The sequence below is a fragment of the Dreissena polymorpha genome, chromosome 14 (genome assembly GCF_020536995.1).
Source record: "Dreissena polymorpha isolate Duluth1 chromosome 14, UMN_Dpol_1.0, whole genome shotgun sequence".
Classification (NCBI taxonomy): Eukaryota; Metazoa; Mollusca; class Bivalvia; order Myida; family Dreissenidae; genus Dreissena; species Dreissena polymorpha.
Window position 1 is genome coordinate 24,933,568 of NC_068368.1, and position 15,121 is coordinate 24,948,688.

The following is a 15,121-nucleotide window of genomic DNA, read 5'->3' on the forward strand; positions in this document are numbered from 1 at the left end:
CCAACCCTTAGATACTGATGAGCAGCAAACAACATAAAACCTGTACAGACTGCGAGTTACTCGCAGGTTGTTCTGGTTTTATGATGTTTGCTTATAGCCATTTTCACTTTGCTTCTGAGTGGGAAAGATTTAAGATCATCTAAACACTAGGGTCAATAAGCTGTGAAAGTTTAAATTTAATTCATCCGTAAAACAAATGCCTTGATTGCACACGTTCAGAACGGAAGTACATAACATAACTACAGACTGACAAGTGCAAATGTTGAAGATGCCCACTTTGTGTGCGTATACAAGAGAACAATCAGCTTAAGTAATATTCTACAATAAAGAGCATTGTTCTGGAGAAACTGAGTTTAATAGATGTGCATAAAGTATCATCCCAAAATAGTCTGTGCAGTCTGCACAGGCTAATCAGGGATGACACTTTCAGCTTTTCTGGAATTTTTCGTTTAGAGAAAGTCTCTCCTTGAAGCAAATCCAGTCTTCACAGAGTGTCTTCACTGATTAACTTGTGCTTACTGCACAGGTCTTCACAGAGTGTTGTCCCTGATTAGCCTGTGCAGACTGTACAGGCTCATCCAGGATGGCACTTTATGTGCACATGCATTAAGCTCAGTTTCCCAAAATAATGCTGGTTAAGGACCCAGACTGGGGCACTTACACAGGTCATGTTGGTATCTGGCAACAGACCCCAGGACTCCCCCTCTTCAAATGCTGAAGAGAAGAAAAAATAAATCTTGTATCAAAGTTTAATATCATGTGTTATATATATATAAACAAAAAACGACACAATGTTGATGTATGATGTTGAGGTCACTTCCTATGGTTTTGTTTACATTGATAATACTGATAAAGGCTATGGCCGAAACATGTTTAGTATTATAAAAAATTAATAAGTAATAAACAAAAGTAACATGTTTGTACGGATTATTTTATTTTATGTATCGAAGTCACAAATTTGACAGTAGCATTCTCACACACTTGACAAGTATCCCTGCAATGTTTTGTCACCAATGCTTGAGAAATGTGGGAGTAGTAAGTTTGTTACACAATTTATTACGGTTTAAAAGGGCTTGCTTTGTCAACTTTTATCAAGAGAAAATAACTCAGTTATGAGAGCAACACTGGCAGGCCCTTTTCTAACCTTTATTGCGAAAAAGTGTTAAGGTGCAATTTTGAATTGTTCACTCCAAAATTTGTAAAATCTGTATCATATATTTAATAATTGATTAATTTGAACTTTTATCTTGCAAGGTGTTTATTTATTAAACTTTCATTAAATTGCATTAAGATTATTTTAGTTGAAACAAGTTTCTCTATTTTTTTAATTGAATATTTAAATGATTGGGGAAAAATTGCAGATATTCTGTCTTTGAGAACAGTAAAAAAAGGGCTTACTGAGGATAAAAAGTCTCTAGTGAATCTGCACGCGGTTATATGACATATTTGAAGTTTCAGTTAAGTAATGTGGAAGAAATTCGTTTAAAAAACTTTTTATGCTGACCAACTGATCAACAAAGAGAGTGACTTCAATATACCCCCCTTCCTGCCGGCTTTATCTATTCCATACACATTTCAGCACCTTAAATATTACAGTTTTTTCTGGAAAGTGTTGGATAACTAACTTCATTGTTCATATGTTATATCGCCATATAAGCAAAATTGAGCATGTTGTTTCAAGACTTTTGTATTGTAACAATATTAACATGTATAAAAAGTAACTGTTCCTATGAACAAACCTTTGTGACTAACAACCATGTAACAAAAGCAGTAATAAGGTTACTATTTTTACCTTCTGATTGTGCCACAAAGTCTTCGTTGCTTTCAACAGGCATATCTGCAGCACCAAAATCATGAACACTGTCAATCATTCCACCAGCTCCACCCACAATCTCAGAAACTGTCATCGGATTGGCTGATTCAAATTCTTTTTCGTTTGTCATTGGCAGATCATTTTTGCTGCCACCTGATGGTGGAGGTGGTGCAAAGATCACTACATCTTCATCTGTATTCTGAAAATTAATGAAACAGCTTTTTTGGACTGATTTTATTGCAGTTTTTTCGTTCTTATTCCCAATGGCTATAAGAAACTTTTTCTCCCAACTCCAGACACAAAATATGCAAATAATTGTTTGACATTCAGATGTTAGAAAAGAGAACAGTTACAAATATTAAGAGTGCAAAGTTATAATATCCATTATACTGATATTTGAATGTTTAATGTTTTCGGATTTTAATCGATAATCATGCAAAAGTTATAAATCAAGCAATACTACTTTTTCCCAATTTAAAGTAAATAGTTTCTCAAATTCACAATTTCATGGATTTGGCCATTTTCCAAAATGATGAGAAAAAGCTTTGATGGGAATCATCCAAACCTAGAGTCAATCAAATCTGATCCTAAAATAGTGCCAAACATACTTAATAGTGTTAATGGTAACACACATGCATCTGATTTTGTGTATGGTTACTAGGATATAATTATTTTTATTACCTGAGCACCAAAATTTGCAGGTGGTTTGAACTTTGACTTTGCTTTTGGCTTCTTTATTCCAGACTTTTTCGGACTAGTTGCTGCTTTCCTGTAAAAACAGACCAAAACAAGAGATGTGTCTGTCAGAAACACAATGCTCCCTATTGTGCCGCTTTGAAATAATATTTCAATATATCATTTGGCAGGTTTAGAAATTATCTCCCTTTTGAAGCTTATTACTTCCCTTGGATTGTATTTTTTGACTTTTGACCTTGAAGGATGACCTTGACCTTTCACCACTTAAAATGTGCAGCTTCATGAGACACACATGCATGCCAAAGTTTTGGGACAGAATGACAGACAGGCCAAAAAAAATATGCCCCGATCATTCGATCCGGTGGCATCAAAAATCAAAATATAACTATGTGTAGTCAATAAAGTATGTGCATTTTCATGTTAAATCTTATCACTCAGAATTTATACTGGCAAATGTTAAGGGCTTCACAAAGTCTCAAATAAGTTATCTTAGTTAGTTCTTAATAGTTATATTTTTCTGAGTCATCTTTTTTCAACAACATAACAAATTACCTCTTGATATTTAAGCGTAAAATAAATGATGTAATTGATTATAAATGTGAACAATTGACTAAACAAAGAAATGAAAATTCTTTTTTTCTTAATGGCATGAAAATGGCTAACATTTGTATGTGCTCTTTAAAAAGAGAAAGTGATCCTGCAAGAATTAATACATTAACAATATACAAGTGTAGTATCAGTGAGAGCCATTTTAACTATGCTTACAATGTTTGCACAGTTTCCACGCTATCTTCAGATTCTGTCTTGACATTTTCAATCTCTTCTGTAGGACTCTCAGCTGGTTTTGTTGGTGTTTTAGACTTGGCTTTTGTTTTTAATCCCTTTTTCGCCTTGGTTTGACTTTGAGATTCAACAGGATTTGCAGACACTGTCTCACTTTTATTTACACTACTTTCATCATCATTGTTGATGTCCCTGTTCAAGGCACTGTAATCGCTAGGTGGGCTGCGTCCAAGTTTTTCCCCACTCTGGAAGGGATTTTTAATATCCTCTGGTAAACTATCACGGTTTGAAGGAGAATGTGCAAGTTCATTTCCTGATTTAGACAGATTTTCATCCTTTACACCTCTAGGAGACCTTGCTATCTTAGATTTTCGCTTAAATGGATTTTCTTCAGCCTCAATATTTATAGGTTCTGAAACTGCTGTTTCATTTTCAACACTTTCTGCTGGTTCCATTTCTTCCCTGGGAGACCTTGCTATCTTAGATTTTTGCTTAAAGGGGTTTTCTTCAGCCTCAAAATGTAAAGGTTCTGAAACTGCGGATTCATTTTCCCTGCTTTCTGCTTGTTCCATTTCATCTTCATTTCTTTCATCAGGTGGTGGAGGAGGTAGATCGTCAGGCTCATCAGGTATTCCGTTCACTTCAGTTTCCACATTATCACGTACACTATTAATATCATTTGCACATTCCACATGTCGGGGCAGTGGAGGGGAGGCTGACAGTTTTGATCTCCCCACGAATGGGTTCTTATTTGCTGCCACTCCTATGCCACCTCTAGGTTTAAATGGGTCTATTGCATCTAAGTCAATATCATCAAAATTAATATTGTATGCCCCTCTCGGTAGTGGGGGAGAATTAGATCTCTCTTCATTGTCAGACATTCTGACTTTATCACCTTAATTTTAATATTTTAAACACAAGTAAATTTTATTCTAGCAGCAAATTTGCACTTCCATCTGAAATCAAAAATAAATACAACATAAGTCCCTTTAAAAAAAAAGTAACTTATGTGCACTCAGTGTTTTTTTGCCTAAATTACAGCCTCTTAAAGGCCAAAAGTTAAACCAAAACCTGACCAAAAAAAGATGCCAAACCAGTGTTTTTTTTGGCTACATATATATCTTACAGCCTTCGCTTTTTGGATTGGGAAAAATAGCGTTATTAACCATGCAATTGGGAAAAATTAAACATTACTAATATGATAGTATAAAATAACAGTATTCCAATCGTCTATAAGTTCATGTTTAACTGCATTTAACATTTTCTGTTATAAAGTGTTACATAATTATATCCCTGTATAATAAACTAAATAAACTAATTATTAAGTTTATTGGAAAAGTTCTGGAATTTTTTTTTGAAATTTTTGTCAGATTTTTGGGAAAAATATGTTACTTTTTGCCACTGGAAAGCAGTCTGAAAGAGGCTGTAATTTTGGGCCAAAAAATCACTTAGAACTTTTCCATTTAACACAATTATATACTTTATTAGTTTGTTATACAGCGGTATAATTCCGTAGAACTTTATAATGTAAGTTTAACAAGAGCATCACATAACGGGTGCCACGCTTGGCTGCGAAAGCTTTTTTTTTTTAGAGTTCACAGTGACCTTGACCTTTGACCTAGTGACCCAAAAATGGGTGTGGTATGTAGAACTCATCAAGGTGCAGCTACATATAAGTTTCAAAGTTGTAGGTTGAAGCACTTTGATTTTAGAGCCAATGTTCAAAACCTTAACAAAATGTTAAGGTTTTGCGGACGATGGCGGACACGGACACACTGGCTATGACAATATCTCGGGTTTTCTCCGAAAACAGCCGAACTAAAAATGAAGTTAAACATGCACTTAAAAAAAATTGGAATGATGTTATTTCTTATCATATTAAATTATAATTATGTGACATTTTTCACAATTTCATGGTTTATCACGCTATTTTACCCCATCCATAAGGCACAGGCTGTAAAATATGAAGCAAATCAAATCACTGGCAATCAGAAACAATACCAAACAGTTGGTTCATCATGAACCTTAAATGACAAATTTTAAACTATAAAATGAAAGAATAAAATGAAACAAGAGATGTGTTTGTCAGAAACACAATGCCCCCTACTACGCCGCTTTAAAGCCATATATTTGACATTTGACCTTGAAGAATGACCTTGACCTTTCACCACTCAAAATATGCAGCTCCATGAGATACACATGCATGCCAAATATCAAGTTGCTATCTTCAATATTGCAAAAGTTATGAACAAGGTTTAAGTTTTGGGACAGAATGACAGAATCACAGACAGGCCAACTTCAATATACCCCCGATCATTTGATCCAGGGGCATAAAAAAGCACTTCTATACACATAGAAGAATACAGGCTAAAACATTACAGAAGTCTATTTTAGTATTTTGTAATGATAGTTTCATATCAAGTCCTGGCATTTTGGTTATGTATATAATATAGTATTTGACGATACCAGGGCCCTCAATCCATTTTAAAGGAAGCCGGTCGCTACCCTCATGAGGGAGAATTTTCACGGTGTTTCCCTTTTTGGGGGACTTTTTTACTTAAGCTCTCATTATTACATTTGTACATGTTTGCACTATATTCATTTCTTTTTTCATAATTAAGTATGTTTGACAAGATTAAATTGAAATAGAATTGAGGTAAAATAATCATGAGACACATCTTTAAAAAAAAATTAAATTGGGGGGAATTTTTCCACCCAAAAGGGGAAAAAAGTATACTTTTCAGGTGGGGGATAGATTGAGGGCCCTGAATACTATTGTAGCCGGGTTGGCAGGTTCGGTATAAGGAGAACTTATACTGCCTTGCTGTATGAGCTAGCTTTTATAGCAAGGCGGTAAAGTGTCTGCCTGATTTGGAATCAAGAGGTCCCCGGTTCAATCCCCATTGTGGTTGGGGATTTATCTGGCTGGATTACATTGGCACCCAACGTAATAAACCCACAATGTGTGCCAGACGTCCCTCAGATGTCTTGGCATGGGGAAATTAATGGAAGAATTTCTCAATTAGAGGGGGTGTGTTGAGCAGGGTTTGGTATAAGGAGATTTTATACTGCCTGGCCAAATGAGCTAGCTTTTATAGCGACGCGGTAGAGTATGCGCCTGATTTGGAACGGGGAGGTCCTGGGTTTGATCCCCATTATTGTCAGGAATTTTTCTTGCTGGGTTACACTTTAAACATAAACTTGTATTGCTATGGAGTTCTATGATGGGCTACTATTAAGAATGTGCCAAGACATAACATGAGTATCCTCCAATTACCTTGAGTCGAGCGGTTAAGGAAACAACTAAAATAATTTCTGAATTAATTCAAACAATACAGCAATAAACAATATATGTTTAAAGATTTACTTCATTCCCGTTCATTCAATGTCAAAATCGTTTATTTACAGCGTGTTTAACCACGCAAAGCCGATAGCTCCATACACACCCGCAAATGACATACACTACGCGCGTTGTTTACCTTGAGTCGAGAGGTCACATCTGAAAAGCGAAAGTACTCGATTGCAATAGGCAGGAGGTCAACAAAACTTTAAAAATTCGATTCACTGAACAAATTTAGAGAAACTGAAAGATGAATTTAACTTTTTTCATATCTTCTTTTTACCATTTAACAAGTTTCTGTTTTATCTGACGATCTTCTTTTGAGCAACATTGACACGAAAAAGTGCTCAAGAGTTGGAAAAGAAATAGCGTTTGCAATTTGTTCAAATAAAATTTTGGCATATATATGTTCCTATTAAAAGATTTGATAAAATTATCATCCAATCGGGACAGGGCTTACCCAATGAATGTGTGTATATCGTCATGTAACCTATTTTTGCGATGTGTTCACAGATTGTTCAACGCAACATTTTATGGGAATCGTGAAAAAATTAAAGAATTTTCATTCAAATAAATCAAATACATGAATTTGTTGTGTTTACACTAAGGCAGTGGTCTGCTATTTATGTGCAAGTTTAATGAAGAGTACCGAAAAAATGCAAAAAATAGGCATAAATTTGGATTATTTTAGTTGAAGTAAGATTTTTAAATACAATTAATCTGGGTTTTTTCTTATATGAGTCGTGTCTATAATTATTTTCAAGCGTAGTAATATTAGTAAAACAAAATACTTGGAGCGCAAGCGTGTGACGTCATCACCAGAGCTGCGTTCTTAATGTAAACCAAGTGATTGACTTTGGGTCATGCTCGATTCAAGGTAATTGGAGGATATAAACAATCAAATAAAATAAGTAGTTGATATCCACTTTTAAAGGGATCTTTACACGCTTTGGTAAATTGACAAAATTGAAAAAAGTTGTTTCAGATTCGCACATTTTCGTTTTAGTTATGATATTTGTGAGGAAACAGTAATACTGAACATTTACCATGGTGTAATATAGCCATTATATGCATCTTTTGACGATTTTAAAACCTAAAAATTATAAAGCGTTACATGCGAAACGATTGAATAATTTGGAGAGTTCTGTTTTTGTCGTTAAATTTTGTGAAACTACGAAGATTGCTTATATAAGGTATAAAATACGTCCAGTATGTGTACTTGGCGGAATAGCTCAGTAGGCTAAAGCGTTTTTACTTCAGGACTCTGGCAGGACTCCAGGGGTCACTGGTTCGAAACCTGCTCCGGCAATGTTCTTTTCCTTTTTTTAATTTTATTCTTGATTTTTTACTGGAGCTTTTACGATCCAATGTTTACATTTATAAATATAAAGCATTTAATGAATAAGTTAAAAAATGCCAAAATCTGTGAAAAGGCCCCTTTAAGTCAGGCCAGTGAGAAATTAAGTGAACTACTTAGTTTTCAATATAAAGCATCAAATTAAGATTTGTGTTTATACTTTTTGTAAAAGGTATGTTTTTATTATACCTGGGAGTCCAGGATTAACCATGCTATGTCTCTCATCATGCAATGATGCAGTCATGAAATGTTTTTAAACATCGAAGTAGGACACAGGATTTAGAAACCACTTACAGCTTTAATGGGACATTCATACGTCAAAATAAGTAATCCAAAATCAAAAATCAAGTATAGACGATAAATACATAACCATACACACATGGGACATGAGTATTTTGTTGTTTAAAGTTTCAAAAGTTTTCTTCGACCGAACTGTCAAAATCTTTGAAGATTACTAAAGGGAAAGAACTCCGTATTACATCCGCAATTAACTCAACGTGGTTATCTTGAATGCAATATACAGAAATCTCAGCCCAAAGACAAAACGGTTAAAAAATGTTTAAACGAACATCGTTTTAAAAATATGAATGTGATTGAAAGGACAATTTATTTCTTATATATGCCACGTCACAGATTACGGACATATATAAATGAGGTAAAATATAACAAATTGTTTGCAATCTTATGACGCTCAGGGGAAAGCCACTGAAAAAATGACTAGGACTTTTCGTCTAGAATGTGGATCTGGATAGACACGATGGCGCAACAGGAGAGGATGGTTAGTCCCTCGATCTGTAGGAAAGCTGACCGGCAACTGTCAACTGTATCTGCGAACCCTACACTTTCATAATATTTATTCCAAGCATACAGTGGGTTGGCACAAAACACTTGAAACTATTTGTAGAGTATTTTTCGATAAAGTTGGCAGCGTTATAATCTGAGAAAGTCTTAGGTATAACTTTGCGTTTTGATACACGATCTGGAGTTAGGAAGTCATGGCTTGGCAGGGCTGGCACTAGCGCGCGATTTGTCATTGTCGGCTCGGGTACTACTTACCTGTACCCCGGGTACTCTTTAGTATACTTACATGTACCCCGTGTACGGTAAATATACTAAATCGTAGCCGGTCGATATTAGACTGTACCCGAGTTGTATTCCCGCCCAAAATCCGATTTCGTAGAACGCGCTACCGATTATCTAAAACAAACTTCTATTTTAAAAAAATTGCACCAACATGCTTTTTGAGTATGAGTTTCGATAATATAGAGGCCACTTTACAGAAAATTGACATACATGTTAATATGATTAATTAAAAAAAAGCAGAAAACGACCGATTTAGCGTTAAATTTCCCGGGTACGTCTTAGTATATTTACCGCAACCGGGATACATTTAAGTATACATAAGAGTACCCGGGGTATATGTAAGTAGTACCCGAACCGACAATGACCAATCGAGCGGCACTAGCCCCTTAACCATCTTACAGAAGAATGTCAATATGGTTGCTTTCATTCTTTTTTGGAGCGGAGAGATTTTATTATGAAGCGTTCTAGTACACAGTCTGAAGTTCTGTTGGCGTAGCCACCGGTCATAAATATTGCTTTCCGCTTTTGGATTTTTTAATGTCTTTTTATAGATGTGGGTCGCAGACAATAGAGCTATAATCAAGAATAGACCTTACTAAGTCAGGATAAGCCGTTTCACGACAGGATGCAGGGCATTGTTTCAAGATACGTCAAGTCTTCCGATATTGCTACTCCGAGATATGGGTTTTCTAGAACTTGCTGAGGGTGCGGTTTTGTAGTTGGGAAAATTGTGAGTAATTATGGTTAGGATGTAGCATATTTTGGCGTTGATGCGCATTCCCCAGTTGTATTGGACTTTTAGTTGGTTTAGATATTCTTGTAGGATATCGTGGTCCTGACGACATCTAATAGTGCGATACAGGAGGCAATTGTCTGCAAATATGCAGACGGAGGACTTGACAGAATCAGGAAGATATTTAATGTGGCAGAGAAATAGCAGGGGACCTAGAACTCTGCCATGGAGTTCACCGGAATCGACTAAGGCCGTGTTGGATTCCTCTCCTTCAACAAAAAACTTGCATACCCCTGTCTGGGTCCTTAAGTCATATGTTAAAGGGATCATTTCAGGGTTTGGTAAATTGACAAAATTGAAAAAAGTTGTTTCAGATTCGCAAATTTTCGTTTTAGTTATGATATTTGTGAGGAAATAGTACTACTGAACATTTACCATAGTCTAATATAGCCATTATATGCATCTTTTGACAATTTAAAAACCTAAAAATTATAAAGCGTTGCAACGCGAAACGATAGAATAATTTGGAGAGTTCTGTTGTTGTCGTTTAAATTTACGAAACTACGAAGATTGCTTATATAATATATATAATACGTCCTGCATGAACACTCGGCAGAATAGTCGAGAGGGTTAATGCGTTTTTACTCCAGGACTCCGGGGATCACTGGTTCGAGCCCCAGTGCGCGATACATTTTTTTCCTTTTTTAAATTTTATTCTCGATTTTTCACTGGAGCTTTTAAGATTCAATGTTTACATTTATCAAAAAAAAAGCATTTAATGACTAACTTCAAAATATGCCAAAAATCTGTGAAAAGGTCTCTTAAAGGTTTCCAGTCACGCTATACTGTCCAAGTTTGTTCAGGAGCTTTTTGTATGGTACAGTATTGAAGGCCTTACAGACGTCTATGATAGTCATTTCTATCTGAGTCACAGAGTAGTAATTTGTGAGGAGATCCTTAACAGCAGTCAGTAGTTGCGTTTCGCAGAAATATCCAGTTCTGAAACCATTGTTTAAATAAGTAAAGATGTTTTTTTTCTCCAGATGGGGAATGATGCGCCAGCATATAATATGGTCTAGTAGCTTAAATATTATGCAGGTTATGGACACAGGTTTGTAAGTTTTAGCAAGGTAGACGTCGCCTTTTTTGTAAACAGGGAGACAAAATCGTCTTCCAATCACAAGGAAGTTTACCACAGTGTTTTTTATGTTTGGAAATTGTTCATAAAGCAGGTGCTATCTTGCTGGCACAGGTCTTTAGAACAAGGTTCGCAATCATGTCTTGTCCTTGAGCTTTAGAAGGGTTTATGTTTTTGAGAAGTTTCTCGACGCCCATTGTGGTGATTAAGAGTGGAGATAGTGGTCGCGATATCTCTTTGTAGTTCTTGGAAGATGTGTGTCTCCTGTGTCATTTGTTAACACGGATTTGAATTTGTCGAACAGCAACTGCGCTTTGTCCTTTCTGTCACTCACAAGGCCACTCATTTTTTCAGTTGGGCTGGATAATTGTTATTTTTGCCATTAATACGAAATTCGATTTACATACAAATACAAAAACATAGCTTTGCATGTCCCACCATTTAAAAAATATTAACACTAATCTACCGGTATGTGTTGTTAATTATAATAGCTTCTTTTAAAATACCTGCTAAATATAAAAATTATGTACACTAAAAACTACTAATTAAATTATTAAAACAAACAAATTTTAAGTTTTATCTAAAACTGGTTTCAGTCAAATTTGCTCTGCAGATAACAATGTAGATCATTCCACAGTTTTTGACCAGCGAAAACCTATGATCGGTCAGTTAATTTTTCTCCGCCAAGGGATGTTAAACTGTGCGTCACTTCGTGCTCGTATCCTGAAGTGCCTGTGAATCCTTCAGATAAACTGGGGCAGTACCATTGATAACTTTTTTACTTTAACTTTTATAACTTCTCTGGCTCTAACAGGAAGCCAGTATATTTGTTTGAGAAATTACATTATGTGACGCATGCATTACAACTCTAGCGGAACAACATCACAGGCCTTTAATTATATGTGATCTTCCTTGATGAGGCCCATGCTATATTAGCCTTTTGTGTATAAGCTAACTTTGAGAGACCAATGATACTGGCCGTTTGTGTACGAGCTAATTGGATAAACCAATGATACTGGCCTTTCGTGAATGAGCTGACTTGGGTAGACCCATGATACCTGCCTTTCGTGTAAGTGCTAACTTGGGCTCGATTGGTCATCTTTGGCTCGGGTACTACTTAATTGTCACACTTAATTGTACCCCGGGTACTCTTATGTATATTACAATGTACACCGGGTACTGAAAATATACAAACAGGCACCCGGCCAATTTAGACTGTACCGGAGCTTTATTACCACCCTAAATCCGATGTCGTAAAACGCGTTACGGAATGCGAAACAAAATTGTCTTTAAACAAAACCTGCCTAAACTAAACGCAAAAGATCGTATCATTACCATGTTACCCTGTGAACCAGAGAATTTGAGTGGCCGTCACCAGGCCCTACCTCTACCAATATGGGAGGCTGTGAAAGACAAATATGATCTTTAAACATGTATCATTATCCTTTGATATGAAAATGTTTTTCGGGTTGTATTTTTGTGTTGCATGTTTGTAAAAATCGGGATTAACAATCATTGAATTCACATTCGGTTACGACTATTGTGTCGAGTATTAATTGGTCATTATATCATAGTGTATAATGTGCCTATTTCATACACATGTAATAGGCACAGTATGCACTTTAATTTAACGACCAATTAATACTTGACACAATAGTCGTAACAGAATATGAATTCAATGATAGTTAATCCCGATTTTTTGTGATGAATATGCTCAATTTAATAAAGTTCCGATTCCATATACATTTATAATTGCGCTTTGTGTTTTTACTACACTGTTTTATTCCGAAATTTTCTTTCTGTAACAAACATAAATATCATCCATGTTTCTATCATTACCGCAACAGTTCGTCATTTCCGTAACGCAAACTATTTGTGATGGATTTAATGAACAACGGCGTTTATATAAGTCACTTCTTTATGCATTGTGCTAAAACAATTTAAAACAAATACTATCTGTCTAAAACTGGCAGCATAACGTTCGTAAACTTATCAAAACAGAAAAGTGTCGATATTTTTCGTTGCGGAAATGATGATTAAAGAAAGTTAACTCTTAAAACTATATTTGATATGAAAATATTCTATATTTTCGCAACGGCATGTTAAGGTTGACCATACAAATCAACACAACTTTCAAATTTGCGGCAGACGCTTTGGAGTTTTTGATAGGAGTAAACTGAAGGTTAGTTGCGGAAATGACGTTGAGATGACACTTGACTTATTCAAAACGCTCTATTATGAAGAAAGGCACTTCTGATGCACGGACATATAAAAATATCGATAAAACAGAGACTATTAAATAAGACAAATTAATATTGCAACACTGAAATAACATTCTTTAAGAGTCGTTTGCTAGATCTTGAATGGCAAATTTTATAGAAATACCCAAATATTATTTTTTGAGTATGCGTATCATATACAGGCCATTTAACAGAATATTGACATAAATATTAAACTACTTATTTGAAGAAAAAAAACCGAACACGATCAATTAAGCGCAAGCATTCCCGGGTAGGCTTCATTATATTTTCCGTAACCGAGGTACATTTAAGTATACACGGGGTTCATTTAAGTAGTACCCGAGCCGACAATGACCAAATCAAGCCTAACATAAAATACCTTAATAATTAAAGATTGTACATGGAAGAAGCCACTGTGTACTTGCTAATAACGCAAAATTAACATATAAGTTTAAGGTCCTTTAATGTTCTCCAGTATATGGAGCGCACCTGGATCCGGGGATCATTGTGGCAGTCTGAGCATAAGAGTGTGCATCAACTGACTGTGCAAACGAACAAGAATGTTGATGGTATTATAAGTGTATTTAATATTTATTTATAAATATTTATTTATTATTTATTATATTATACCATTCCCATGCTAAATTTTGTTAATGTGACTAACGCAGTTCAAAATTCAGTTTAACGGTACTTCCGTGGGATGAAACCATCTTCTGAGCCGTTGGGACTTAATCCCGAATTTGATTATTGTGAAAATTCAATAGACATTTCCCGCCAAATTTGTATAATGTTTACAGTAAACAAAACAAAATTTGCGTTGTAATCATGTTTGTTTTTTTTTAAATTGCACATTTAGATCAGGTAATTATGATGTTGTTGTTTTTTCCATTATATTTAAGACTTTGTACCGCTTTAACAACGTGCCATTTTTTTTGTAGACTTAAAGTTAAACCACAATGTTAACTTGTCAGTTACGGGTGATGGACGTTTCGTTCCACTACCAGTTCGTTCCACTGATATTTGTGTAAGGCGGGCATTGGACGCTTCGTCCCACTGATAAGGCGGATAGGTGTGAATAACACTGTATAGGTGTGAATCATAATGGGAAACTTTCGCACCTTTGATTGTAACATCTGTTCAATGTAAAAACAACATTGTTTTATTCAGTGCCCCAGATAATTATTTGGGAATTAGGGTTTTCACCCATTGATTTTGATAAATAGGGTGATTTCATTCTTGAAATAGGGTGATATGAGATATAAAAATCTATACCATAAAACCAGTGCCGCTTTACTTCTGTTGAAGCTGCACACGTGTATTGATTCAATAAAACTGTAAACTTTCATCATTTACTTTAATAAACTGATGTTTCATAACATCTTTAATCCTTGAAACTGTGCATAATATAAACTTTAAACTTAAAAAAATGATAACATGAATTAATCGGCACTTATGGGATTTTGCTTTCTTGGTTCGAAAACGTTTGCGATCGACTGATACTTTGGCGCAACAATCGCGGACATCTTTCGACCTCTCTTAGACATTTTATTTCGCATCGTAATAGAAGCTGAAAGTACAGACGCTTTACAAAGACATGCACAATGAACGACGGATTAGCCTAAGTCAGATTTAAAACGCATGTATGTCGTCGTCAATAATTTGGTCAGACGCTTTATTCAAGAATGAAATCTAGACCGCAGAGCGTTTGGATAACTTTGACTTTTACTGCTCCGTCATCCAGGCGCATGCTGAATGAAAGCGTCGCCGCATTACAAAAATAATTCCAATGAGAAAATACCGAAAATGAGCCAAGCATTTTCGATCGAAGCTATTGTATTGTACGCATCAAATTTGACGAATTTGCGTATAAGTAAAACCTGTGGCGTTTTAGATACGCATGATATTGTGTTTCTTTGCGTTGTTAAGCAATTAAATAGG

At 35.4% G+C, this 15,121-nt stretch overlaps 2 protein-coding genes across 35 annotated transcripts in view; one reads left to right on the top strand and one right to left on the bottom strand.

Annotated features, from left to right (window-relative positions):
- The window catches only part of LOC127858832 (transforming acidic coiled-coil-containing protein 3-like), a 164,936-nt gene extending 156,493 nt beyond the window's left edge, over positions 1-8,443 (bottom strand). For 27 of the 30 annotated variants that reach the window (XR_008039076.1, XR_008039077.1, XM_052396154.1 and 24 more), the window contains exons 1-5: positions 8,284-8,433; positions 3,275-4,248; positions 2,495-2,582; positions 1,793-2,012; positions 662-714 (exon numbers count right to left, since the gene is read on the bottom strand). Coding sequence is in view for 28 of the 30 variants with exons in the window: in XM_052396154.1 (XP_052252114.1) it covers positions 662-714; positions 1,793-2,012; positions 2,495-2,582; positions 3,275-4,173 (1,260 nt within the window). In the remaining 2 variants the exon portion in view is untranslated. Of the gene's footprint in view, positions 1-661; positions 715-1,792; positions 2,013-2,494; positions 2,583-3,274; positions 4,249-8,178 lie in introns of all 30 variants that reach the window. The other 3 variants (XM_052396127.1, XM_052396132.1, XM_052396130.1) reach the window with 3 other exon arrangements.
- A 5,173-nt stretch (positions 8,444-13,616) lies between these two features.
- The window catches only part of LOC127857140 (Fanconi anemia group I protein-like), a 102,534-nt gene continuing 101,029 nt past the window's right edge, over positions 13,617-15,121 (top strand). The window contains exon 1 of one of the 5 annotated variants that reach the window (XM_052393516.1): positions 13,617-13,741. In XM_052393516.1, the coding sequence (XP_052249476.1) occupies positions 13,662-13,741 (80 nt within the window). In that variant the 5' untranslated portion in view covers positions 13,617-13,661. Of the gene's footprint in view, positions 13,742-13,938; positions 14,045-15,121 lie in introns of those variants that run through there. The other 4 variants (XM_052393521.1, XM_052393518.1, XM_052393520.1 and 1 more) reach the window with 4 other exon arrangements.